The sequence below is a fragment of the Alligator mississippiensis genome, chromosome 14 (genome assembly GCF_030867095.1).
Source record: "Alligator mississippiensis isolate rAllMis1 chromosome 14, rAllMis1, whole genome shotgun sequence".
NCBI classification, from domain to species: Eukaryota; Metazoa; Chordata; order Crocodylia; family Alligatoridae; genus Alligator; species Alligator mississippiensis.
This window is the reverse complement of record NC_081837.1, coordinates 27,437,563-27,465,463: the sequence shown is the minus strand read 5'-3', so window position 1 is coordinate 27,465,463 and position 27,901 is coordinate 27,437,563. Positions and strand designations below refer to the sequence as shown.

General features: G+C 49.5%; 1 protein-coding gene across 7 annotated transcripts in view; it reads right to left on the bottom strand.

Annotated features, from left to right (window-relative positions):
- Positions 1 to 3,349: 3,349 nt before the first annotated feature.
- HIP1 (huntingtin interacting protein 1) overlaps positions 3,350 to 27,901 on the bottom strand; it is a 170,163-nt gene continuing 145,611 nt past the window's right edge. For 6 of the 7 annotated variants that reach the window (XM_014609869.3, XM_014609864.3, XM_059717344.1 and 3 more), the window contains 20 exons: positions 27,375 to 27,472; positions 26,126 to 26,198; positions 25,010 to 25,193; positions 24,465 to 24,553; positions 24,024 to 24,140; positions 23,416 to 23,517; positions 19,745 to 19,939; positions 18,818 to 18,965; positions 17,150 to 17,236; positions 15,586 to 15,693; positions 15,357 to 15,493; positions 14,745 to 14,855; positions 14,123 to 14,181; positions 13,025 to 13,118; positions 11,624 to 11,724; positions 11,290 to 11,395; positions 10,348 to 10,471; positions 9,936 to 9,997; positions 8,579 to 8,690; positions 3,350 to 6,437 (listed from right to left, as the gene is read on the bottom strand). In XM_014609869.3, coding sequence (XP_014465355.1) covers positions 6,334 to 6,437; positions 8,579 to 8,690; positions 9,936 to 9,997; positions 10,348 to 10,471; positions 11,290 to 11,395; positions 11,624 to 11,724; positions 13,025 to 13,118; positions 14,123 to 14,181; positions 14,745 to 14,855; positions 15,357 to 15,493; positions 15,586 to 15,693; positions 17,150 to 17,236; positions 18,818 to 18,965; positions 19,745 to 19,939; positions 23,416 to 23,517; positions 24,024 to 24,140; positions 24,465 to 24,553; positions 25,010 to 25,193; positions 26,126 to 26,198; positions 27,375 to 27,472 — 2,211 coding nt within the window. In that variant the 3' untranslated portion in view covers positions 3,350 to 6,333. Of the gene's footprint in view, positions 6,438 to 6,678; positions 6,796 to 8,578; positions 8,691 to 9,935; positions 9,998 to 10,347; positions 10,472 to 11,289; positions 11,396 to 11,623; positions 11,725 to 13,024; positions 13,119 to 14,122; positions 14,182 to 14,744; positions 14,856 to 15,356; positions 15,494 to 15,585; positions 15,694 to 17,149; positions 17,237 to 18,817; positions 18,966 to 19,744; positions 19,940 to 23,415; positions 23,518 to 24,023; positions 24,141 to 24,464; positions 24,554 to 25,009; positions 25,194 to 26,125; positions 26,199 to 27,374; positions 27,473 to 27,901 lie in introns of those variants that run through there. The other variant, XM_059717345.1, reaches the window with a different exon arrangement.

Genomic DNA, 27,901 nt, shown 5'->3' with positions numbered 1-27,901 from the left:
CAAGGCATGCGGGTTGCTGCTGCATCCAAGACATGGATCTTCTCATGAGCAGGCCACTGTGCCTTGTGTGACTTTACAGAGAGTTTCAGAGGAGAGCCTTCATCTCTGCCTCCCTTGCTCTAGCTTCCTATCTGGCCAAGAGCTTTCTTGTCTGGCAAATGAGCACATGGTTGATAGTAAGATCCCCAGAGCTAAGACCACCACAAGCGGGTATAAAGCCACATTAAGGATGTGGGTTGCAATAGGCAACCAGCCCAACAAAGTTTTCACTTTTTCAGGGATTCAAATTTTCTTGCATACTGATCAGTAGTACCTTGTCCCAGCGCAGTCTAAAAATAAAGCAGCAATTGCCCTGACACTTTCCAGTAAAAATCATCAAATCTAGAAACATATAAACAACTAATTTTTGCTAATAAAAAAAAAGCTGGAATCTTGTTCAGGTTGGAGCTGTCAGAGATTTTGTGTGGTTCCTCCATCAGAAGGACTTGGGCTGCCAGAGAGCGGCACTGGGGAGTGGGTCTTCTGTACACCACATTTCGTGCACCCCACCGTGGGACAGGGATTCAGCGCTGGGCTGTATCTGAAAAACAAAGTGAAGAGGAGCTCTGCTCCGATTACTTATTGCTCTTCCACTCCTTCAATTGTGAGGAGTAGTACCACTTGCGTATTTTTGCCTTATCATTATGGATTACCACTTGATATACAGTAGGGCTGACTTCGTTAACAATGTACACTGGGCCTTTCCACACAGGAGAAAAAGCACCCTTAGCTCAATACATTACTTGATCTCCCACCTGCCACTCTTTAGGTTTTAACAAAGGGCCCAATTGCTTGTCCATCTGAGCATAAATTCTTTTCAGAGTGGCTGCAACCTGATGGTGAGTTTCAGAAATGGTTGCTAACAAGTTGCCCATCCAAGTGTCACTTAGAACATGAAGTTGCAAAGAATCTGGACTGGCATCTCCCAACCAATTTATTCAGGAAAGTGCAGAAGGCATCCTGTCATAGCTTCATGTGGGGAAAATCTGGGCTGCTTGTTTTTTGGATAGCCATTAAGACCAGAGGTAACTTTTCATCTCAGTCTTTGCCTTGTTGCGCTGTAACCTTTTTCAAAGACAGCTTCAAGGTGCAATTAGTTCTTTCAATTTGGCTTGAGGATTAAGAGTGCCCTGTGATGTGAAATCACTGTATACCCAGGGCCTCACAAAATTCTTGCATTACCTTCCCCACAAAGTGAGGACCTTGATCAGAGTCAGTTTTGTCAGGAAGCCCAAACTGAGCAAAAATGTCTGCCATTAGGACTTTGGCAGTAGTTAGCACATCATTTTTATGAGTGGGAATTGCTTCTGCCCACTTGGGGAAGGCATCCATTACTACCATACAGTACTTCAATCCTTTTCTGCTCTGGGACAATCGGTATAGTCTACCTGGAGGTGATTCCATGGTCCTAAAATGGGTTGGTGACCTAAAGGTCCCTTTACAATTTGTAAGTCTGGGTTATTTGCTGCAATTGTATATGTCATGTTCTATGTCTTCCCTCATGTTTGGCCACCAGCCAGGATTTGATAATCTTTTGAAGATTTTATCTCCCACAAAATGGCCATCTCTGTGAGCTAGCCCCACTGTTTCCCTTCTTACTCCCTGTGGAACTACCTATATAGGCAATCCATCCTCCCCCTGTTGTGCCAGCACCAATCAATGTTCATTTTTCCAAATTGTCCACTCTCCCCTTTTTCCGCTAGCTTCTGGACTTGAGGGTTTGAGGCCTGCAATGCACATAGGTCAAGTTCAGGCTGAGTGGATCCTGGTTTAGCTGCTGCTTCTAGGGCAACCTTACTGGACAGCATCCACAAAGGGCCTTTTAGGGCTCCTTCCTTAGCTGCGGCATCTGCTTGATTATTTAGATCAGCAACCCATGACCTCTTCTGGTATGCTTTTACTTTCCCTATGCTAATAGGCACTTTGAGGTGTTCTGCTAAGTTCCACACATACCGCAGTAGCTGTGTGTGGGTAATTTTGTTTCCCACCTGAAGAGACCCAACCCCTCAGTTCCTATAAGGGTAACCAATCTAGTACTGCATGCACTACCCAATCCGAATCAGAGAAAATGCAAATCCGACCAGTGGTGCCTCTGGAATTTTTCAGTGCCACAGCAATGGCCACCACTTCTGCAGCTTGAGCAGAATGGGGTTCACAGGATCCTTTATAAACCATTAGGTGTTCCTACTGATTCTGTCCAGGCTTGTGCTGGAATTTGTTTTCAGCCACTTTAATTGCTGCAAACCCAGTATCTCTTCCTGATAGTAACTAGACCCATCAACAAACCACACTAAATACCCTCCACACTTTCTAGAGCTGGATCATAAGTGCAGAAAGCAAATGGACTTGTTTTTTCTGGTGTAGTTTGTGGTAGTGGGCAGTCATGAGTGGCTCCACTAGGTGTCTCCCCATGCTGTTAGGGCATAAGGGACAAGGCATGGGTGGGGGACCTTTTGTATAGTCACATTTCGATTTATTAGAGCTAAGGCCCACTTGGCCAGTTGAGGATTAGAAACCTTGCCTTTGTTGATTTTACCTGACAAAACATATTTGATGGGAGTTCGGCTTGTTTGCAAGACTACTGGGCTGTTGCAAATTAAGTATTCCCAGTGCTGTAAGGCCCAGACCAGTGGCGACACATAGGGAGTGCACGGGGGTGCACATGCACCCCCTGAGAGTGCTGGTGCACCCCCTCACAGGCAGTGATCCCAGGCAGGGGGGCAGGTGAGAGTGCTGGTGCCCCCCCCACCCCGAGAGTACCAGCCGGGAAGCGGGGCCTCACCCAGAAGTGTCAGCAGCATGCAACTTACTATGCCCCTGGCCCCCCACCCCACTGTCTGCCCACCCACCTGCCTAGGCTAAGGGAGGGGAAGGTGTTGGGGAAAGCCCTACCAGGAGTGCCCGTCAGCTGGCAGGCACTCCATGTCTTCCCCCAACACATACTCCCTCCCTCAGCCCCCAGCCAGCTTCCCCCACAGCCCTACCCTGCCCCCTGTCCGTGGCTGGTCACCAACCAAGTCAGCGCTCACTGCCCCCTCCGCCCCCGCTACTGACAGCACTGGTGGCATCTGTGGGAGCTCCACGTTTACCACCGCTGCGCTCCTGCTGCTGCCATGCCACCCAAGCCATGCAGCTGCTGGGGGTGCGAGTCCTTCATGACCATTATCCTCGTATGGGGTGGGTAAAGATGAGAACCATCCTCAGGAAAGCCAGGAACCTGAGGGTGAGTAGCAGCTACAATCCCACGGCTCCCAGCTTAGCGTCATACTTCAGCACTGCTCCCACTGCAAAACAAGCCTGGAGCCTGGGCCACAGCTGGGTCAAAATATTTATTTAAAAATTAAAAACACACAAACAACATATTATACAATGAAAAAACCAAAACAAAAACAGTAATTAAAAGTCTCACTGGAAAACAGCTGGCACCTGTAACCCTTTATGAGCCAGATGCCTGCCAAGACCTGTTTTAATCACTTACAGGAATTGATAAAAATCATTTCAGTTTGAGACGGATATTGTATTTTGTCACCAAGCCTTCTCCAAAACCCCTTCTGCTCCTCCTCGGTTTGTCCCATGGGTCACAACCCAGTTTGGACCACAGCCTGGAAACCTGAGGTAGTTGGGGGTTCCCTTGAATAGTGGGATCCCAGAAACAGGTGGGCAGGATTCTCAGGACCACCCAAGTCTCCTTGTACTGAAGCAATGGGATTATTTATATTGCTTTAGAGATGCCTGGAAGCCAAGGATGATCCTTGGAACTGATACTGCGGGACTGTATTTGGCTTGAGTCTGCAAGGAGGGGTGAAGGCCTGCAGCAGAATGCAAGTTAGGCACATTACGGAGCAGTGACTTGCTATAGCTATGCCATGTGTGGAGGACACAGACTCTGGATGGGCAGTGAAAGCCCACAGCGGAAGGTCCTATATTGCTGCAGGTGGTGGCAGGTCTCACCCCACTAGAGCACTCTGTGGAACACAGGCAGGTAGAGGTTGGTTATTTAGTCAGGGCCGTAACCTTGACTCTGTATCTTTTCTGGGGCAGCACAGGGAATTACGTGCCAAAGCCAGCAGTTAGTGGCTGTCCTTACTCTGGCCCCTTCTTCCAAAGTTTGGGTTACTCAAGATAGGTTGGACCCTCCACGCATGTTATATACACCTGGTGGGAGTGAGTGAGAGCAGCAGGGATAGCCCAGCTCCTCAGGAACAGGTCAAGTTTCCTGGTAACTAGGTGGTTTCCAAACTGCAGAGCACATGGATTCTATTGGGATTAGGCTCCAAAAAGGCAAGAGACAGGCCAGATAGACTATGGTGACTTGAGCATTCTTGTTAGTGTCAACTGAAAGCAAATCTCCACTGTTGCAAAGTTGCAACCCTCCCTTCATGGAACTCCTCTGCAGATTTATGTAAAATCCCTGTCAGACTGCCATGGGGTCTGTCTTTAATGAAAATCCCCACTCAAAGTCATTGCTGAGTACAGGTAATAGCACTTCCTAACATTCAATGGACTGAATGTATTCCCTGGCCAGGTAAGGAAGATTTGGTGGGGCTAGACACCCTTGTGCTAGGTCTGAATTGGTAACTACACCTCACCCCCAGCTTACCCTCCACTAACTATATATAGATGGGCTCCATAGGGGCGATGCTGGCTCTGGTCCTCATTTGCATTGCTGCCTGTATTTTAGTAGGAAGGGTACTTGTCTGCCTGGGCGGTCAAAGGCATCTCTAACTCAAGAGTGCCAGAAGCTCTCCCCTTCAGGAAAGCTCTCTGCTGTTGGCAGAATGTAGTGGCTACTACTATTGCCTATTGCAGTTTCCCTAGTCCAGGCCCCAGCCGAGGCTGTCTGAATGGGCAGGGACAGGTCTGGAAGGAGGGTATGGCTGGATGATCCCAGGTTGCCCTTAGAGTCCCAGCTCTAAAGGAGGGCACATAACATACACCTTCAGTATATGACACCCCAGCCTTCTCCATTCAATCTACTGATGGGAGAAAGGAGACAGGGAGGTAGGACTGCTCCCCGATTTCCCCTGCCCAGAAAATCCTATGGTAGCTCCCAGGGCCACAGGTGCGTGAGGCAGGTTCACAGTGATCAGAACGTGCAGAGGAATAGCACCAGCAGGGATGCACAGCAGGTAGCCCAGGGGAAAGCACCAGGTCCCCAGGGCAGGGGAGGCTTCTGCTCAGCACTAACCAATGGCTGTACTGGGGCAAAGCAGAGGGTGAGACGGCCAAAATCTAGTAGCCGTTCAAGGCTCCTCCCATCTGTACAAGTGCTCACTACTGATTCTGATCTGACTGGTGACCTATCCTAGGGTGTTTGATTGCAGCCTGGCTGGACACAGTGGCACAGCTCCACTTTCTAGCCAGCCTATGACGTGTGCTGAGCTGGTGGGGCAGGTATACACATCCCCAGGGGGCAGGGGCTGGTCCAGCTGCAGCATACTCCCAGAGGGCTAAGGCAGCAGCTTGTGATGGAGCAACAGGAAGCCAGAGGCAGACACTTCCCTGTGCCAGGGGCCAAGCACCTTTTACAATGGTTTATTGCTGGCACTAACACAGTGATCAAGGACTCTAATGCCACAAGGATGGGGAACAAGGCCTGGGAGCCAGCTGGCCACTGCTCCTTTGCTTGGAGCTGGGGAACAGAATTGTTCCTCAGGAGAGGGTGAGTTTGAGATAACAGGCTGAGAATGCATTAAATCCTCTCCTTTGCTATCAGGCCAAGTCCCCACTTGCAGTCATCAGGGGTCTCAATGACTGTAAAGATGTTATCTCTGTAGAAGGAGTCTGTGGGAGAGGCTGGATAGTGAACTATCCACTGCAATCAACAGCAAACAAAACAGACACCCCAGAGGCTCTCTAAGCACCAGCCTTCAAGGAGGCAAGTTCCCCCTGGCCCCTGGGGCTCAGGTGGGGTCAGCTGCTCCAGGGATGGCTATTCCCAGTGTGGTAGGACCTTAAGGGAGAGCAGGCCTGCAGGCCTGTCAGGCCTCTTCCAGCAGCAAAGGCACTGGTTCCACTCCATCCCTGGGATGACTGCAAAGGCACAGCCCAGCCCTAGCAGAGCCTGCCCCACAGGTACAGCTGCTCCAGAGCAAGCAGGAGGGGAACCACAGTGGGGGGGAGGCACAAATGCCCAGCACCATGCCCAGAGCCTGCCCAGTAATGTTAGCAAGAGAACTCATTTGGGGCTTTGCTACATCTCCAAATGTTCAGACCAGGATGGACCTCTGGCAGGGCATTTGCTTGCCACCAGTTAAATGCGTGCACTGGCAGGGCTGGGGAAGCACGGAGAGGTCAGAGCAGCACCCTAGCGGTTGTATGCAGAGTGAAGCCTTTGCTGCCAGGGCACCAGGCAGGGCTCAGCTCAGATGTCGCTGAGGAGAAACAGTCCAGAGAGTCTGTGCAAAAAATGAAACAAAAGGGTTAAACCCCAAGCCCCCAGAGATCCTCAAAGCAGCTCAAATAAATATACATGCAGCGTTTCTGTCTTGTGGCTAAGGAGGGGAGGCAGCACTGCCACGGCTGGGGAAGCCTTGCTTCTACTGTCGGCACCTCCCAGCCTGTAGGACTGGTTGGGCCGCCCCGACCGATGGTGCTGAGAGGAAGCTCCTTGTGAATGCAGAGGACATGTGCTTCAGGTTGGATTTTGCACCAGTTTATTGTGTATCTTCAGAAAGGGCTGTACCAAGCTGGGTCCCGGCCAACTGAAGGGGCATCCATCCATTGCAGATTCAGGTTCTGGAAGCTAGTCTGCAGCTGGGGGGGGAGGGGAAATGGAGCGTTATGTTCACCCTTAGGATATGGCTATGGCAGAAGTGTGGTTGCAGCTCATAGCCATACCTTGGCTAGTATTAACCCTGCCAAGCTTGGGGACTGATAGCAATGAAATCACAGCAATCAGGGCACCAGTGCAACCTGGGACCCTGAGGAGGTAGCCAGTGCCCAAGGCAGGTAGAAGTTCTTCCTGCCAAAGCTTCATTGCTAGTGGTACTGGAGCCAGCTGGGTTAGAATCTGCACAGGTATGTCTATGCCCACTGCCAGCTCACCACTGTTTGCAATGCAGACTTTCCCTACAAGTAGTCATTTCTGGGCACCAATGACTGCTCCTGATGGGGGCAGGATGGTTACCACAGCCAATATCCCTTTCCAATTCTCTACAGTCCTTTGTGCTGGGACAGAATGGCATGGAAGTTTTACCATAGCCAGTGCTCCTGCCTGGATCCTTCTGGCACCCTGTTGGGGGAGTCTGTGGAGCCCCTGCATAGACCATGCTCCTAGACCAGAGGTTCTCAACTGCTGGGGCACAGCCTGGTACCAGGCCGCGAAGGGTTGGCTGCTGGGTTGTGGCTTCTGCTGCCAGCAGCCACATGTGGGGTTAAAGCTGGGCGGCTGGGTAGTCCCGGGAGGGAGGCAGCCAGCTCTGTGTGCCCTGTCCCGCTCATGCCACTATGGCTGTACCTGGTGAGGCACTGCCTGCGCAGCAGGTACCAGGGCCTGCACCAGGCCGGGCAGGACACCCCAGTCCCGTCCATGGCTGGGAGCAGGGGAATGCAGGTGGGGAAATGCCTGGGGCAGAGGGTGGGGAGGCAGATCTGCTGCTTGCTCCTAGGGAAGGCAGCAGAACCCCTTTTTCGTGGGCAGCTCCAGCTGGGTCCCCTCCCCTGCAGGGTCCCCTGGTGCCTATGGCTGTAGTGCCCCAACCCAATCAGATCTTTACAACTCCCCCCATGTAAAAATCAAATTTAAATATGTAAATTAAATAGTTTGCTGGTCCACAGTATAAAAAGGTTGGGAACCAGTCCTAGACCGTTCCCCACAATATGCCCCGCTACTGGAACCTAGGACTTGAGTAGCAGGAAGTTGCCCCACAGCTAGATCTCTGTCCCTATTCCCTATAGCACCCTGCTGGTAGAGCCTGGGACTGGAGATGCAATTCCTATAATATTCCAAGGGCGAGAGTTTGTTTTGCAATCTGCAGAGATGGGTTGAGATACCTAAGGAAGGACCAAAGCAGAGGTCTCACAGGTAACAGGGACCTGGGCTTTCCCCACTGCCTAAGTCCTTCCAGTGTTCATGAGAAGTGATGGCTTCAGTTTGAAATCACCTGATCTGACTTCCCTGCTTGCAGAAGCTGGGTGCTGCAAGAGGGCAATGAAATAGCACAAGTGGCAGCTGCCGGGGATCTCACACCCAGGCCAATGTTGCTGTGTATAGGGGAAACAGACAAAGAACAAGTTCTCCCACCTCCCTTGATTCCTGGCCTACCACCTACCTCAAGCTAAGTCCAGATCTGCCCATGACCTGCTCAAAATCCATCTTGCCTTCCAAACTTCCACTCATTTGCATTTTCACATACCTGCTTGTTGTAAATTACTTTATTTTCTACCTTGGAGAACACATAACACCAGCAAAGTCTCCCTATGCCTGATGAAGAGTGTTTGTGCCCAAAAGCTTGCAAATAACTTTTTTCCAACTATTTAGTTGGTATAATAAAATATATCATATATACTCAAAGAACCTTGCCATCAGAGCACTTACCATCCCCATCCCAGCCCTCCGCCACACCTGCTAGCTCATAATGCTTCTTGCGCAGATCTCCCAGCTTCTGGCGTTCTTTCTGCAACTGATTTTCCAGCTCCAAGACTCGGACCTAGAGGAGAAGAAAGGGTCTTGTCATCAGAGGAATTCATAGATTCATTCACAGATGTTAGGGTCGGAAGGGACCTCAATAGATCATCGAATCCGACCCCCTGCATAGGCAGGAAAGAGTGCTGGATCTAGATGACCCCAGCTAGATGCATATCTAACCTCCTCTTGAAGACCCCCAGGGTAGGGGAGAGCACCACCTCCCTCGGGAGCCTGTTCCAGACCTTGGCCACTCGAACTGTGAAGAAGTTCTTCCTAATGTCCAATCTAAATCTGCTCTCTGCTAGCTTGTGGCCATTATTTCTTGTAACCCCCGGGGGCGCCTTGGTGAATAAAGCCTCACCAATTCCCTTCTGTGCCCCCGTGATGAAATTATAGGCAGCCACAAGGTCGCCTCTCAACCTTCTCTTGCGGAGGCTGAAAAGGTCCAGGTTCTCTAGTTTCTCCTCGTAGGGCTTGGTCTGCAAGCCCTTAACCATACGAGTGGCCCTTCTCTGGACTCTCTCCAGGTTATCCGCATCCCTCTTGAAGCGCGGCGCCCAGAATTGCACGCAGTACTCCAACTGCGGTCTGACCAGCACCTGATAGAGGGGAAGTATCACCTCCTTGGATCTATTCATCATGCATCTGCTGATGCACAATAAAGTGCCATTGGCTTTTCTGATGGCTTCGTCACATTGCCGACTCATGTTCATCTTGGAGTCCACTAGGACTCCAAGATCCCTTTCCACTTCCGTGCCACCCAGCAGGTCATTCCCTAGGCAGTAGGTGTGCTGGACATTTTTCCTCCCTAGGTGCAGCACTTTGCATTTCTCCTTGTTGAACTGCATTCTGTTGTTTTCTGTCCACTTGTCCAACCTGTCCAGGTCTGCTTGCAGCTGTTCCCTGCCCTCCGGCCTGTCCACTTCTCCCCATAGCTTTGTGTCATCTGCAAACTTGGACAGAGTACATTTCACTCCCTCATCCAGTACATTTCACTCCCTCGTCCAAGTCGCAAGGATGGCCAGCAGCACTTCCTGGGTCTCAGCACTGTTTCAGGACTTCTATTCTTGCCTCCCCCAGTCATGCTCACTGCCAGCACTGACTCTTGCTAACAGCACACACAATGAATTTTCAGTTACTTTCTTTATTTCTCTCCCCAGCCACACATTCTCAGCAACACTGCGCATTTGCCTATTGTATCTTACTAGACTGCAACATGCTAGAAAACAACAGGAGTACTTTATATAGGATAAGACTACACTCCTACCTGAGAGTCCATTTCTTGGCGCTTGATCTGAGTTAGTGTCATGCTGGAGAAGTCCATACTGTCTACAGAAAAAGGAAACAAGTTTTTGTAAGGAGATATTCTCTACTTCTGGTCTTCTTTTCCAGAAGCCAAAGACTCCCCAATGCTGAGAATCCTGAGCAGGCCAACCAACTGACTAATGGGAATCTGTGCAGGGGACTACAGTTAATGAGGGCATAGATGAATGAATCAGTAGGAGAACTGGGCAATGAATGAATGGAAGGAGATGATGAAATGGTGATTGGAGAAACAATATGAAGAGCTGAGGGTGAAAGAATAAGCCCTTCAAGAAATGGGGAGGAAAAGGGCAGCAAGATCTGGCTGGCCTGGCCTGCAGCCCACAAACCAGTGACACCAGGGCCTGCTGCCTTACCTTTCTCCTCAATCTGTAACTTTCCAGACTTGGTGGAAGCTACCACCCCGGCTGTGGCCTGGTTAACACCTCGTGAAGCCTGCTGAAGTTTGGACAGGTTTGTGCTGTCCTTATCTGCTTTCACCTGCCAGATCAAAGACAAGGTTTGAGCTCATCAAATGGGGAGGACAAGCAAGGAAAGGAAATGACTTGTCTGCTGGTTTGGCTCTTGGAGGGACCATCATCACAGAACAGCCACACTCCATGTGCCATGTCTGGGGCTAGCAACAAGGGCAACAGCAGCTGTCTGTCCTGTGAAGGCAATCTCAGCTTGCCTCCTAGCCCTGAAAAGCTTCTGTAATACCAGAGAGTACTCAGCACATTAGGCTAGATCACAGGCAGCCCACAGCTGCTTTGAGTATAGGGAGAAAGATGTAAAGGCTTTTCCATGGCCCCTGTCTCAGAGGGAGAGGCTATTGCTGGGGGTGACTGCTTGTACCAAGGGAAGGAGGTGATGGGAGAGTCCTGCCCCTACTACACTAACTGCTGGCTGGGAAGTCCCCATCTGGGAGGCTGTCTCCTGGAGGAGCACTGCTTTATCCTTCTTAGTGCTGTGCCTGAGACACACACCTGAGCCCCAAGAAGAGAGGTAGCTGATGTTCATGGCAATCTGGGCCCTAACTCAGCAGCTGCCTTGCCCCTGTTGATGGAATATCATGGATCATGAATCCTTGCTGGAGGCCATGCCATTCAGATCATGGTCACAGTGTGGACCCAGAAGTGAGCAACCACAATGGTTTCAAGGGTACTTCCAAGAAAATGGCAAGGCCATCTTGCTGGTCTCTCCTTTCCTGAACAACTGAGAGGCAGCAAAGATCTTCCACCTTAACAGACAAGGTGGCTGGTCGTATATGTATGAAACTGGGCGCTGAGAAAGAAAAGTAGCTGGATCAAGGCTCCTACCTTGGAGGCAGCCACCAGCTGCGCAGTGCTGGCTGCGATCTCATGAGAACACACCATCAGCTCCTCAAACTTCCCTTTCCCCTGCACCACAAGGTCAGCTGCATCACTGTGGAAGGTAGCAAAGGGAATGGAATCCTTATGCACACGTGCCATCCCACTCCCCATTGTGTCCGCTGCACAAAATTACCTTGGGCTTTTGTCCTGGGCAAAGGGATGCCAGGGGTGCTCAAGCTCCCTTGCCCCAGTCCAGCTGATTGCCCACATCCCCTGTCACTTCTTGTTACTCAGTGCAAAGCCTCCATTAGCATCTACCCTGGAGTCAATGGACACTTACACCATGATGGTTGCTCCCCAGCCTACAGCTTTGGAGGCAGAAATGAGACCCTCTGTCCAGCGGGAATTCTTGGCATAGAACTCTCTGCGGGATGCTGCACCCTGTCATGTAGAAAAAGAAAAAGACCCAGGGTCATGCACTGGAGAAAGGGGAGCGAGTGAGAAATGCAGCCCAGTCACTGTGGCTCCTGCCTACTAACTCTACCCCTGGATTTTGCCATTTCCTGGGGCAGACAAGAGGGTACATAACATAATCAAAGAGGAAGAAGAATCAGCAGCCCATGTATCAACAAATCCCATGGTTCTTGGGAGGAGTTCTAGTCATCCAGTGAGGAACAACAGCACCTAACAGGCTAGGCATACATTAAGCCTGAGAGGGACATGGATAGAACCTGCTCCAGGTCAGTGGAAGACATTTGCAACGTAGGCCCAGTTCCATTTGGATTAATGTCTGAGCTCTCATACTCTCCTTCCCCTGACCTCCATTACTCTTCCCCCTTGCAATCTCATAGTTTCATAGTTGGTAGGGTCGGAAGTGACCTGAGCAGATCTTCAAGTCCAAACCCCTGCCATGGCAGGAAAAAGTACTGGGGTCAAATGACCCCAGCGAGGTGTTCGTCTAAAGGTTTCCACCCCCACACTCGATTCCACAGCTTCTGCCCCCCGTCTCTAAAACAGTTTATCTGGGGAGGGGTTCTAGCTTGGTTGAATGCAATACAGCAGCCACCAGCTCCATAGGACAGAACAGGCAACATCCAGCATGCTGCTGGCAGCCAATGTAGAACAGTCATAGGGACAGTAAAGCTCTCTCCAATTCAGATGATGCTACCCAGCATGGAAAAACCCTGGTTTCCAGCCAGAGCTCCTCACAGATGGGACTGATGCATCCAAGCGTTTTTTCTAGTCGCAAAGGCTCCCTTTTCCTTGTTCTTACTCTTGTTTGGTTGTGTTCTAACTTGCCTGTTCCTGGGAGCACAGGGCTCAGCAAATCCCAAACACTATGGCCAGCCAGGACCCACACAGCAACATGGGAAGGGACAGGCTCTGACTGGCACAGACACTTTTGACTTACCTCCTGGGCCTCACTAAATTCTCTGAAGCCCAAAGCAGGCCATGTTTGGAAAATACCTCCTGGTTCAGAAGTCAGTATTGACCATTAGCTTCTTGTCTGCCACCCCTAGCAGATGCTTTAGCAGCAACTAAGACTGTGAAACTCATACACCTTCTTTGGGCAAATGTATTTTTCTAATTTAAATCAGGGGCCTCCGTTACTCCAGAGGCCTTAATCTGCTAGAGATGCCTGAGGAGGACAAAAGCCATCCTGCTGAGCCACTGTGGTAGACAGAGGGCTTGTAAGGTGCAGCTCTCTACTTACATACTCCTGAGGTAAAGCCTGCCTTACCCGTCCACTCTCCACAATCTCTCTTTGGAGGTCCTTAGAAGCCAGGACTAGCACCTGGATAGCTTGCATCAGGCCTGTGCAGGAGCCCAGGATCCTGTAAGAGATTTTTCATGAACTGCAGTTAACTGTAGGCAGGCAGAAAGCAAATAAACATATAAACCTGAGCTGGCTTCAGACAACCCTCCTACAACAATTAGAATAGCCAGAAAGACAGGATCTAGATGCACCCACTGCAGAATATAGATTCCCTAAGTACTGACCAGTCTGACAGAAAACACAAATGGTTCACACTGACTACACCACCTTACCCGTTTTCCCCTCCTCCACTCAGCCAACTGATAGAAAAGGGAGATACATGAAGTGCTATGGATCTTTTACAAGATTTGCCCTTTCCTTCTGAGGAGAGAGGAATGTGTTTCACTGAGAATGAGGTTCATCCTTGTGCCAGGAGGCCAACACAAGACCTCTGAGTTTAAGCAGTTCCTTGGCCTAGTGCTGCCCGTGTGGAAATCTTACCCACAGAAACTGCTGTAGCTGTCAGGAAACACGTGCCTCACCTAGTATAGCACATGGCATATCTTGGCTCATGGGGAACAGGGCTCTGGCATCAGCTGCTTCTAAGGATAGCAGAAGTATGACAGAGCTGGCAGATGGTGAGTCTGAAGGTGGAGCAGAATCCCCACCTCCGATACGCTGCTTGAGGCACATCCTCTACTTTCACTGCCCATTGACAGGTCTCTGTATCCCTAATGGTTTCTCTCTATCTAATAGCATGTGGCCCCAGATTTGCAACCTCCTCACCCACCAGCTTGGTCCTCCTCCTCCTTGTGTCCAACACCTTAATTTGCGTTTTTTCCTTAAATTTAAGTTACTCAGTGTGAATCCTTGACCCTGGTACTGTACTGTCCAGACAGGACCCCTGCCTGCCACTGTGAAAGATAACTTAGGACGGGAAGAAATGGGAACAGAGGGAGAAACAATCATTTGCTGTCTCTTTGCAAGTGTGTGGCCATCAGCATTTGAACTGTGGAGTATCCCAGCCTGTAGATACTCTGAATGCAGACATAAGGAAGGGACAGATCTTTCCTTTATACCAACCTCTCATTGACCTCCAGTTTGACCCCAGTGTCTCCAGCCCGTGACTTGCTGAGCATATCCTGTTTACAGAGGGAGAGAGCCATACTGTAGCACTGTAATCAGGGTAAGTGTATCCCAGAGTCCCCCAGTCTGGCTATGCAGGATCCAGGAAACCTTTCATATCATCAACTCCAAGCATGACCCCTGATGACAGAAGCTGTGGCCCTCATCCCACCTTCTGATTGCATGGGGTGCCTTTACACATGCTCTGGGATGTGTGTGTGGGAAGGAGAGAGGGGCTGGAGAGGGGGCAAAGCAGATGATTCTTCTGCCATGTCACAGTGAGTGGTGGGCTTAGCCCAGACTGCCACCTCATACAGCCCCTGTTCACTTTGAGAATGGCCAATCAGTTCTGTGGGAACATGGCTCTGACAGTGCATGAGAATGCAGGGAAAGAACGGAGCCAGCATGAATGCTGCTTGGCTGCTAGAGCTGCTGTCTGGGGAGAGCCTGCCATGTGAAGTCTGGGGCACCGGAAGGTTTTTGCCGTAGCTTTGGCACCAGGGTTCTGCTGTCAGCACTCAAGGTGGGGTTTGCAGGGAGTGGAGTTGTGCAAGGGCCAAGGCCCTTCTGTCCCCCTCACCTCTATTCTGGCAGTGGCTATTTCTATGGATGCTGAAGTAGATGCCATCTCCTTGTCCACCAAGTCCCCCAGCTCCTCCTGCTCTACATCCAGGCCTTTGGGTTGCAGCTCCTGGGGTGAGAAGACAAGGGAACAGTGAACAACCTGAGCAACCTACCAGTTCAGGAACGAGGCACATTTCACAGATGCTGCCACAGCCTCCCAACACTCAGCACATGAGCCAAGGTCAGCAGGCCCATGTTGCACAAGGCACAGAGAGGGACAGACATTTGCATTAGATCACTGAGAGAGCCAGTGGCTCTGTCAGAGACAGAATCTGTAAATCTTGATTCCCAGTCCACTGCTCTAACCAGACCCCACTGTATCGCCAGTAGTAGGTAAAGCTGCCAAAAGCAGTCCTTCCCAGGCCACACCACAGAAAAGGGATCATTCCAATCTTTTATTTGCATGTGTGCTCTTCTCCCTGGAGCAGCCAGTCACCTCTGCCCTGGTCCCAGGCTGCACCGGTCTCATGTAACAGAGGCCCTTCAATACAGAGACAGATTTATGAATGATGATCAGGGAAGTATCTCGGCTTCTAACAAGTCCTGGGGCAGCCCCTTGGCTTCTTACCTCCCCAATGGCACTGATTCTGCTCAGGCAGTTTCTCACAGGTGTGCAGTCAGCATTTTCCAGGGATGCTTTGTCTTTCAGGGCACTGAGGTAATGCAGAGCCTCATTCCCACATTGTTTGCAGGCCTCCAACAGAACTGAAAGCAGTCAAGAAAGGCATGTGGTAGCTGAAGTGGCCAGTGGCCAGTGGGAACAGTCACAACTCCCTCCCCCTGCCAAGAATACTTACGGTCAGCAGGCTCCAAAGGAGCCATGTGAGCAGTGGCACTGCCCTGCAAGATGGTGTCGCTGATCAGGTGGGCAAACATGGCCACACACGGCAGCAGGCTGCTCACATCTGAAGGCAGGAGAGATGGAAGTGAGGGACACAGGCTCAGCTCAACAATTATAATCAACGCAGAGGTTTCACCAGTGCCTTCCCTGCCAATTAAGTACCAAAGGGAAGCAAGAGTCCCAGGACTAGGTGAAACATGGCCCTGAAGAACTGAGGAAGAAACCTTCCTAACACCACAAGGCATCACAGCTGGGTGTAAATACAGCCCTCAAAGCTCACGCAGCTACAACGTGGTGTCCCCCTTCTGGGGTAATGTCAGCAATGGATGTGTATCCTGTGTGTCAGGCACTGGCCTCAGGGTTATGATGGTGCCAGTCACACAAGATACATGCAGCCAGGCAGTATTTGGGCTCCAGGAGCAACAGCCCAGCCTCCACACTGCAAGTCTCCCTTTACCTCTACTGGAATTGCTCTGGGAATGTCTCTAACAGAGACATTCTGGAGAGTCACAGGAGGCAGAGCCAAAAGCTGCTTGCTTTTAGCTGTTGCTGCTTTAGTGCAGGGGTGGGCAAAATGGAGTATCTAGCTTGTGGTCAGATTCCATTTCCCAGCAGTCCCTGCCCACACGATTTCTGGCTAGTCTCCATGGAAACTTTAGGATCACAGGGCAATGACAGTGCAAGGCTATGACCGTGCAGGGACACAGAACTAGGGCTCTGCCCTGCCCCTGCAGCGTCACAGCTCCAGGATCCTGGGGTCTCCGTGGAGACTGGCTGGGAGCCACACAGGCAGGGTGCACAGCTGAGCAGGGAGCTGCTCCAGGGCCAGGATCTTAGGGAGGTGACAGCATGGGGCTGGGAGGCCAAGCCATGATTTTCTCCCTGCATGCCTGTTCACAGAACCTGTGCATGTTGCAGGGACATGTGAGCAGTGGATCACGGCTCTGTCCTAGTCCCAGCCCCACACTGCCACCGCCCCAAGATCCCAGAGTCTCCTCGGCCCCACCTGCCCATCTCGCTCCCAGGTGTGGCCCCATCCCAGCCACCAGCCATGCACCCTGCCTGCACGGGTACAGGGCAGATAGACTAGGGTGCCTGGGCACTGGGACTGGGTCGAGCAGTGGCAGCCAGAAGGAGCCACTGCTGCAGGGACTGCTGGGAAATGGAATCCACCACGAGCTGGATTTTGTCCACCCCTGCTTTAATACTATTCAGGAAGGAAGGGTCACAGCACTGGCCTGCTCCACAGATACTCATTTGAGAGCAGGCCCTCCTGTCCCAACCTTCTTCACAGCTGACCCTATGGCTAGGGGTCTGAGGCTTGGCTCAGTAGACTGGGTGGGAGCATTCGGGAGGGATGCTGGATCCTGCACAAGCCATCCCTGTGCATTGTGACCCTCAGCCTGGCCTTCCAAAGTTTGGCCTATCCTTTGCTGGTCCATTTCCAGCAGTATGCCAAGGATGGTGCACAGAGCTCTCCCCCTCCACAGGCACTGCCTTGCTGCCTACTCAGCTCTCACCTGTGCAGTTGGATAGGTATTTGCCATGTGTGTCCTGAAGCCGCTCTATACAGTCAGATGCAGCCAGTGTTCGGGACAGGAGATAATCTGTGCACACAAAAGAAACCTTAAGAAAACTGTGAAAGGACTTTTTAGCCTGAGAAGCTGTGGGCAGAGTGCACACCTGCATGAAGACTTGTTCCCAACCCACTGAAATGTGCCAGGACTTTGACATGGGTCCCACAGAGATTCTCTGTCTCAGCCTGTAATAGTGTCCCATTCCTGAGTGGGTAGGGACTGATGCAGAGGAAGGGGGCAGTGACAAGGGACTCAAGTCTTTTGGTTTCCCAATTAAACATCACTCTCTTCCTGCCAAGTAGAGGGACAGGCAGCATGCAGGACAAGTAGGACTCCAGCTCACTGCATTTTGCTCCTGCAACTGAAGGTCCTTCAGAGTGAGGAGGCTTGGCTGCCTTGTGGCTGCCTATGGTGACCTTGTGGCTGCCTATAAGTTCAACACGGGAGCACAGAAGGGAATTGGTGAGGTTTTATTCACCAAGGCGCCCCCGGGGGTTACAGGAAATAATGGCCACAAGCCAGCAGAGAGCAGATTTAGACTAGACATTAGGAAGAACTTCTTCACAGTTAGAGTGGCCAAGGTCTGGAACGGGCTCCCAAGGGAGGTGGTGCTCTCCCCTAGCCTGAGGGTCTTCAAGAGGAGGTTAGATAGACATCAAGCTGGGGTCATCTAGACCCAGCACTCTTTCCTGCCTATGCAGGGGGTCGGACTCAATGATCTATTGAGGTCCCTTCCGACCCTAGAATCTATGAAAAAGGCCTCATAGTTTGAAGATATTGGGGAATTACTGAACTTTGATGCTCCTGGGTTCTTTCCAATGGCAGTGTTGACCCTTCAGGTGCGCTACTATGAGTTCTTGGGGCAAGTCACCTCTGGCAAATCCAGAATTGGGGGTCAGTGCCTTCATACAAGAAAGGAAGGTCACCCCACCCCTGCCTGCAGTCTGGTGGCAGAGAGAGAACAAAGAACACTAGGGAGCACCCAATCACTGGCAATGCCTTCCCTGTGCACCCTTAACCCATGTTTTCTGTGATCAGAGATATGCCCCTGCCTCCTTCCAGGCTGAGGATTTAGGATAGGCCAGCAAAAGATTCCTGGGCATAGGCTACAAGAGTAAATGAGCTGCATATAAAGTGAGTCATGCTCCTGCATGTGTGAGTGTCCTTTACATGGCAGCTTCTCCAGTGAAACCCAGTCATGAAACACCAGGTAAATGCACTTCATGTGAATGGGGTTTATGTCTACTGAAGCTGCGTTGCTGGTACATACCATCACTGGGTCAGGCCAACCCCCTGGAAAAAGTGTACCATCAACAGCTCTAGGAGAGTGATGCAGCTAGCAAAAGGCTACAATAGAGTGATAGCTCCTACAGCCCCAACATAGCACCTGACTCCAATCTGTAATCAGTCCTTAGTGCCCCCAAACCCTGCACCAAATCAAAAGTTCCTATCCCCCAGGACAGAGGTGCTTTGACACCTGGTGTGTAAGCAACCCCTGACTTTCAGCCTTAGGAGGTAAGTATAGCTGGATACATCCAGAGGGAAAGGTCATAGGTCTTTTCCTCAGTAAGGAACAAACCCAAACCCAGATGCAAGGCAGACAGCTGTTACCTGTGGAGCTCATGCAGCTGATGTGAGCAGGGTTATTGAGTTGGTTCAGGGAGTCCTGCACCATCTGCTCTGCCTCCTGCACAGTGCATTGCAGTAGGAAAAACTGCTGGTCCAGAAGCTGCTGTTGGAGGGCCTGCTCAAAGCTCTCCTGTTGGATACACAAAGAAAAAGGTCAGGGCCTTTCTTAGCCCCAACCAAGGTAATTTCTGCCACCTAAGCTGCTCTGAAAAAGCAGACATGACAAGACCTGACAAGACCTCTGACACACTAGAGCCAAGCTATAGATAGAGGAAAGGTCATATGCTCTGTTCCTAGTCTCCTTGAGCAGGAGACAGGCTTGGAGAGTACATGAGAGATAATCCAAAATCTTTATTACAGAAGAAGATCAGTATCTAAGGCAGTGGTTCTCAGCCTTTTAGGATTTGAGGCACTCCTAGAAAGACTTGAAGTACCCCCTCTCTTTCCCCACCACTCCAGAAAATACTAGATCTTTGTTTTCACTTTTGACTACACAAAATAATAGAGCAGTTTTTCTATAGCTTATCTTATGAAATATGTTTTTGCTAACCTAACAACATCAACATTGTCTGGCACCCTGTGGTACCCTTGAAAGAATCTCAAGTCACCCCAGGGTGCTATAGCACTCTAGTTGAGAATCACTGATATAAGGCTTTCAATTACTAGTGTGCAGTGCTCTGTCTTGACTTGAGTAGGCAAGCATGCAGAAGTCAAACAGGATCCAAACAGCACTGCATGCTGCAGACCACATCTGCATGCAACATTCCTATGCCACCCCTGGGAAACTGTCAGCAAAGCAGGGGTGGGGGGAGGGTGTCCTACAGCATCTGGATAGAGCGCTTAAGTGCCAATGTCAGTGTCTCCTTAGACACCCTCAAATTGGGGTGGAGGGTAAAGATGGGGAAGTACCTTCTTTCCCAGCTGGGCCTGTAGTGCCTCCAGCATCTTACTGCTGCTCTCCTGCTCGCTGTCTAGCATGCTCTTTAGGTGTTGCAGTTCTGCTTGCAAATTTGCCACCTCCTGGTTATTCTGTGCCATTGCTTGAGTCCAGCTGTCCTTCTCCTGCTCTAAGCTTGCTATCCTGGTGCTCTGTTCTCCTCTCAACTGCAAGGGGCAAAGATAACAGATGGAAATTCTTAGCATCTTGCTCTATTAGGTGGAAGGTGAAAAAAAGAGAGACAAGAGGAGGGTGAGACACAATTCCTCACTTGGGGATCACTCCTTGGGGATCACTCACAAACCCAGGTCCCCACTTTCTGTGGCACCATCATCACTGTCAGCTCCCAGCTCAGAGGGATGCTATATATGCTGCTGAAAGGTTGTTCATAGTCAGACTTACCAGTAAACAATCCCCAAGTAGCAAACTTGTAGCCAGCAATGCTGGGGCTAAACTCCAAACTTGTGGCATCACACATAGGCTAGATGAGGCTCCCCAGGGATGCAGTTTAGTTGTATTTGTCAATGCTTTTTGCAACTGTGATTTTAAATGGATTCAGTATTGATGAAAGGTGTTGGCTTGTCAGTCTGGAGACTTCAGTGCTTTGTTTAGCCACAGGTATAGTGAGCATGGGCAACAGCCAGGCATGCTTCCGTTGCACTGTGTGTTGCCAATCTACCTGTCCCCTAGATGAATCATTTCTTGGATAGAATAGTTCAATGTCCATTGCCATTTAATTCATGCCCCCCTTTGCAAAGATTGTGATAAGGGGACCAATTAATACCCCTCAGGCTGGTGGTTATGCCAAAATAGATACATATTTAATGGGCCTCCAACTACCTGTGATACAAGAGCCCTACTGTGCTTTTAGCAAACAAATGCCTCAGCCTTACATAAAGTGCCCTACATATCTGGACTGATGAAACAGGTTTCTCTATGATGCACTAAAGCTGGATGGGGAGTTTTTCTTTAGTCTTTTGCTGTGTTGCCTCCTGAACCACAGCAATTAGCTGCTTTTGGCACTCTATAAGGCTTTGAACTATACCAGAAAGCAGACTGTAGTTATTTTCCCTTCATAAAGGATTTCAGAGATTTTACGACCAGAAAAACCAGTCCAATTTCTTGCCCAGCATAGGCCAGAGAACTTCACTGAGTTTGGCATTGAGCTCAGTGGCTCAGGATGAACTAGAAACTATAGTTTAGGACACAATTTTATACTGAACCTTCTGCAATGACACACATGCATCACATCACTTGTCACTTCTGAAAGGGCCCCTATTGGGGTGGGACACAGGAGATAACACACCTATGGAAAATTTAAGACATTTAACAAGCAAATGGGCAGGGAATGTGCAGAACTGGAATACGAGTCCCACGGTATTTACCCTGCTTTCCTGACCAAATATGCCAAAGGGATTTTCACACCCAAATGGATCTTGGCTCTGAACTGTACAATGCAGTGCAGCTCTTTCAACTCCCTGCAGCAACCTGGCCTATATGACAGCTTGGAAAAGAGAAGAAGAGATTTCATCCCTACAATGGAAGTCAGTGAAGAATGCAATTTAAATCCCTCTTCTATCTGTTTCAGGGGTTGAGAGTGTTACTGCTTACTATATTTCCTACTGGGATCACAGACTACTCAAATTGACCTAAATGTACTCAGAAGTGGGCAGGACCTTTCTATTTGCAATTCCTTATTCTCATAGAAAATTAAGGTTTGAAGGGACCTCAGGAGGTCACCAAGGTCAACCCACTGCTCAAAGCAGGACTATTGCCAACTAGATCATCCTAGCCAAGGGTTTTGTCTAGCTGGGTCTTAAAAATCTTCAAGGATGAAGACTCCATAACCTCTCTGGGTAACCTGTTCCAATGCTTTACTACCCTCCAGGTGAAAGTTTTTCCTAATATCTAACCTAAACTTCCCTTGCTGCAACTTGAGACCATTGTTCCTTGTTTTGTCACACGTTACCACTGAGAACAGTCTAACTCAGGGGTGGGCAAAACGTGGCCCACAGGCTAGATGCAGCCCGTCAGGCCATTCTAACTGACCCGCGGGGCCCTTAAAAAATTTAGAAAATTAATATTTATCTGCCCCTGGCTGCCTGTCATGTGGCCCCCAATGGCTTGCCAAAACTCAGTAAGCAGCCCTCTGCCCAAAATAATTCCCCGCCCCTGGTCTAACCCCATCTTCTTTGTAACCACGATTCAGATAGTTGAAGGCTGCTATTAAATCTCCACTAAGTCTTAGAATAATAGAAAATTCGGGTTGAAAGGGACCTCAGGAGGTCATCTAGTCCACCCCACCACTCAAAGCAGGACAAGGTCTTCTTGTCTCCAGATTAAATATGCACAGTTCCCTCAGCCTCTCCTTAGAAGTTATGTGCCCCAGCCCTCTAGCTATTTTCACTGCCCTCCGCTGGACTCTCTCCAATTTGTCTACATCCTTTCTGTGGGGGGCCCAAAACCCAACACAGTACTCCAGATGTGGCCTCACCAGTGCTGAACACAGCGGAAGAATCATTTCCCTCCACCTGCTGGCAACACTCCTACCAATGCAGCCCAGTATGCCGTTAGCCTTCTTTGCAACATAGGCACACTGTTGGCTCATATTCAGCTTATTGTCCACTATAACCCCCAGGTCCTTTTCTGCAGAACTGCTGCTTAGCCAGTCAGTCCCCAGTCTGTGCTTGTACGTGGGACTGTTCCATCCTAAGTGCAGGACTTAGCACTTGTCCTTAATGAACTTCATCTAATTTCTTTTGGTTCACTCCTCTAATTTGCTAAAGTCTCTCCGAATCTTAGCCCTACCCTCTAGCATATCTACTACTCTCCTCAGCTTGATGTCATCTGTACTTTTTTAACTTGTCATTCAAGAGTCACAGTTAAAAAACCCCCAAAACATAACACTTGCTTCAGTTTATGTGAAGGATCTTTACATTTTTCTTCTAGGCAGTGGGTTAGAACTCTCACTTAAAAACTCTAAACTCTCCTAGACGTCACTGCCATGATCCGAAGGAAATGTTGTGAGCACTGGTAGGCTATTGGGACAATGTCATTCAGATTCCCATCTTGTTTCTCCTCACAAAACATTACAGTTCCAGCCTGACAGGTGATCATTTTCCAGAAGCCAGAGCTTTTAAAGATTGCTTCCAGGTGGCAGTGAACACTGGATTCCTGAGAAATCAGATATTGAAACCAGGTTGAAATTGAAATGTAGAAAGGTGGCAAGATGGTAACCAGGATGGCACAGTTTTAGGGTGTAACACCTTAAAGGCTGCAGTGGCTGGAGATGAATATTCCTCTCTTGTGGATGGCTGAGATTTGCAACTTTTTTCCTCACCTTGGGGCACTCTATAGCATCAGTCCTCAGAGCTATCAGGGAGCTATCCATCTAGCAGTGCCTTCTTGCCAACGAGGGCTGAATACTGCTCTCTGATGAACGTAACATTCAGTCCCTGTAGCTTATACCAACAATATCAAAAATGGGTCTGCCGATTCCAGAACATTACGCTGAGCTAGAACATCACAACCAACCCTAGGCAGAGATGGATGGGGAGACCAGGATGTAAAGCTCAGGAGGAAGTGGTAGGAAAACAATGAGTATGACAACTCACATGAATCTTACTGAGGGAAAGGAGCTCACCCGTGTACTGGATTCCAATGTGCTTTGGAGGCTCTGCAGCTCCTGCTTGCTGGCTGCAAGCTCTCTCTTCAAGGTTTCCAAGACTTCTGTTTGTTCCTGAGACTGTTGAAAGAGCAGAAGTAACCACTAAACATGTACAGAACATGGGGGCATAGGTTTGAAGGGGCCTCCCAGGCCACCGAGCCCAGTCCCCTGTGTTTGCAAGCAACCCTTTGTTGAAAGGATCCATAAGATCATCCACTCTGTCCCCTCTCACACACCACAGTCATGAAGCACCCAAACAACGACCCACAAAAAACAATCCTACCAAATGTAACACACAAAGATTAGGGGAGACACAGGAGCCACTGAAATGGCAGCAAAATTGTTAATATATGCTCTGGTAAGCCTAGGAAAAGGATAATAATGAAGGATAATAACAGAAGCTACAGGCCTCAGATTAAATTCAAGTATTTTAAGACACCTCCTTCCTCATCCCCCTGTAATTCCCTCACTCTACAGCAGCCTTCTCCTCTCTTCTACCCATTCCTGGCTTCTCCCTTACACTAGATCTTGACCCCCTCTCACCCGCAGCAATTCTTTGCTCCAGTCTGCACACACCAACTCACCTTCCTCTGCGTCTGCTCGCTCATGCGCTGGAAGGAGTCCTCTAATTCTTTCTTTTCCTGCTCCATGTCGCCTTGGGCTTGTCTTGCTACTGTTACCTGTTTGGTGACCTCTGCATTCTGGAGAACAGTATCAAGAACTCAAGAGCTGAGTCAGCTGCTGGGTATTTTCACTGGGCAGAGCAAAATCTTAAAATCTCTCAAGCAAAATCTGGCTACCTGCACCCAGCCAAAGAAGCCAGGCATGGTGTAAAGAGGGGGCAGCTCTACAGGGGATTTCCCCCACAAGTGGCCTTCTGAGAGCAGGAACACCATCTCTCGCTTGCAGAGATGGCTAACAGCTCTCTTAGTTAGAGTTTCCTGCTTCTCCTGGGCATAGTAACTGGCACACAGCCAACAGGAGGATGGGCTGGGGGGGGACAGAAACAGAGAGCTGGGCCCTACCTTGCGTAGCAGGTCGGCATGGTTCTGGACCAACTCGCTGTACTTCTCCTTCAGCTTGGTGTACCGCTGCTCGTTAGCCTGTGCCTTCCCTGCCATACAATAGTGAGCTATAACATATATGGCAGTTACATGCCCAATGGAAAATCCCATCCCACCGGGAGAAATAAATGCCTACAGTGAGTCCAGATGAAACATATGGGCCTGAGAGCAGCTATACAATCCTGGGCCACATTCAATAGCATCTCCTGGTGAGAGGAGTTGGGACTGGCATAGCTGGGAGCCCCTCCTGGAGTCAATGCCCTACACATTTCTCCATAGCACCACCTAGAAGAAGAGGTGGAAGTGGAAGAGCTGCAAGCCACCCTTGTAGCCAATCACTTTTGGACACACTTCTCTAGTCAACAACTATGTTGGGAAAGGCTGGAACTGGAGTACCTGGGAGCTGCCCACACTGCCAATACTTGTGACCCGATTCTTCCTGGGAGAGGCTAGGGCTGCACTGGGGACTCAGGCAACTCTTGAGCATGGCTGTAGTTTGTCCTTACTCTCAATCTCAGTCAGGCTCTTCTGCGCTTTCTCTGTGTCCTCCCGCTGCTTTTTCAGCTCATCCAGCTCGGTGTGAAGGAAGTCACTTTCATCCAAAGCCTGTCGCTTGAGGTGCTGCTGCTCTGCCAGCTCTGCCTCCAGCTCACTGATCCGCCCCCGCAGTTGCATCACCAGGCGATGGCTCTATAGGTCACCAAGGGAAGGGAAGCACTGGGTTGGGGTGGGCAGAACAACTCCTAGCCCACAGAGCTCTAAGGGCGAATAGTCCTCTGAAGGAGCCTGCGGCTCTCTCTTTGGGCTTCTTGGTAGAGCTATTACAGTACTGCAAACAGTTAAGGTGCTTGCCAATTAGAATGCTCAAGGCTGGTCCACAGTGGCTAACAAGCATGTTAATGGAAGTAGTAGTCAATCAGGAGCAGTGAATCTGTATACACTTTGAACCAAAAACTAGTGTCTGATTGGCTGTTCTCAAGCAACTGATGCAGAAAAGTGAGTAGGAGGCAATGAGCAAACTGACTCTTCCCTACAGCAGCAGGGCAGATACAGCCCATGGGCAGCCAAAGGGCATAGGAGTGGTCTCTACAGCCAGGATAGTGTCAGCCCTGGCCTCATCCTGGGGTTGGTGAGTATCCTGGGTGAATGCTACTCCCAGAGACATCTGTCTGCAGAATAAGATCCAGTGACATTTACATTGTGCTAACCACCCAAAGGTTCCAAACTGCTCATGCTGAGTTTATAGACTATGCTTTACATATAGGGAGCACCTCCCCTTCTCTGACAAAGACAAAAGACAGAATCAGCACTGTTCCTCCTATAGGTATTGCAGAGACTTTAATGACTACAGGTGGTAAAGGCCTTTGACAGATGGCTATCTTGGAGCTCACACGGGTTGCTTCAGTGTCAGCTATGGAGGAAGTGCTATCAGTGGAAGCAACAACACTAACCCCAGTAGATCTCTGGATATTTCCTAGCCAAACTACAGGCCCAAGGGACCTTGACAAACAGTAATTACAAATGCAAGCTTGTATAAAGCACCTCTATCTGGCCACTGATAGCACTCAAGGTGCACTGAACACACATCACATTAATGTGAGTAAGATGAGCTATACATTCACCTCTGCTTTAAAGTTTTCCAGCTCCTCCTTGAGGCCACTGATCTCCCGATAAAGCTGCTCAATTAACCGGTCCCTGGGAAGGAGAAAAATGGTGTTTGCATCCTCAGTACTGTGCCCCCACACCATAAAGCAAAAAATGTTATGGAGGTGTGGGGATGCGACGGGAAGAACCTGGAAAACATCCTAACTGCAGTATATCAACCAATGAGATATCTATCCTGGACTCAGGTTTTCAGTCATGCGAAAAATCATGTACATCTCAAAAAGTATACTACACAACACAACACAAAGTGGTCCAGAGACCACTGACAAGAATGATGGGGAACCTGTGAAAACTCTCATATGGAAAGACATGGATTCTTTACTCTGTAAGGGGGGCAACTAAGAGGGTCTAAAACAAGGATATACAAACTTACGGATGGTTTAGAGAATGTAGACCAAGAGCTTTTTTTATTCCCTGTCTCATCACACAAGTGCAAACAATCATTCAAAGGAAAGCAAGGTGCCAAATGCCAAAGGAGACATGTTTTCATATAACACTCAATTAGCTTATGGAATTTGCTGTCTTAGAATAGAGATGAGATTAAGCTCTTAACAGCACAAAATAACTAGGCCTATATAGGAATAATAAGACTGTTTACAACTGCAAGAGTAAAGATAAATGCACAACCAAGATCTCTGTATGGAATCTAAACCTTTCAGCTCCAGGGCATAAGCAGCTCTAAATACCAAGTGTTAAAAAGGAATTTTCCCTGGCACAAATTAAATCACTGTGGCCTCCTATATGATTTTTTTTCTTCTGCAGCAGCTGGAGCTGGCTATCGTTAGGATAGGAATTTCAGTTATATGGACCTCAATCTCATATCTAGGGGACCCAGCAAAGTCCCACTCTGCTGACTGCCAGTGGGTATGTGGTTTGGGACTGAGTGCTTTATTTTTTTGCCTAGAACAGGAAGGAGATGCTGCTGACTGTGAGATTCATTCTATTTGGTATTAGTTATGTCCTCCTGGTATCCCAGAGACTCTGGTCCATCACTCAAAACTCTTTATGGATGAATCTTGGAGCAGGGGAATTCTCAGCAGGCAATCAATCCCAAGGTACTGTCAAAGATGCCCCTTTTAAGGTAGGGCCAGGCCTTCTGTAGCGCATGCTTTGCATGCATAGCTCCTATGTCCAAAATTGAATGCGACTGGTGAGCATGACAGCGAGGAGACATACGGGTTACGGGGCCCCTTAGCCAGTACTCACTTGTCATCCTTGCTCATCCCATTCTGACTGTTGAAGTTGAAAGGATCATTACCAAACGAACTGCCAAAGATGTCATCAAACTTATTGTCAAACAGACTCTGAAAGCAAACATGGATCCACAGTCAAGTCTACTACTGGCTAAGCCTAGCTAGAAATACTGCACCAAACCAGGGCCACACCTTGCAGCTCTATCTTCCCATCCTTGTTTTCCCATGTGTCCAGCCAAATAGACATAGCAGCTGCTTCAAATTCACACAAACAAAATCTAAGGGACAGCCCCTTCTCCTTGCATCTAAGGTCCCTTCCCCTTGCAAAGAGACAGTTTCCCTTTATGCATCCTCCCTGATTTTCCAAGGAACCTGATTCAGTAGAAGGCAAGATATTTTGGAAGTGGAACACAGTGGGGTGCCTGGGACATGGGCAGATGGAGTCAATGTATATGGCCATTTGCTTTATTAAACAACAATGTTAAGTGTAAAATGGGTATAAACTGCTACAAGATGGGAATAGCCTGTACACGAGCAGGG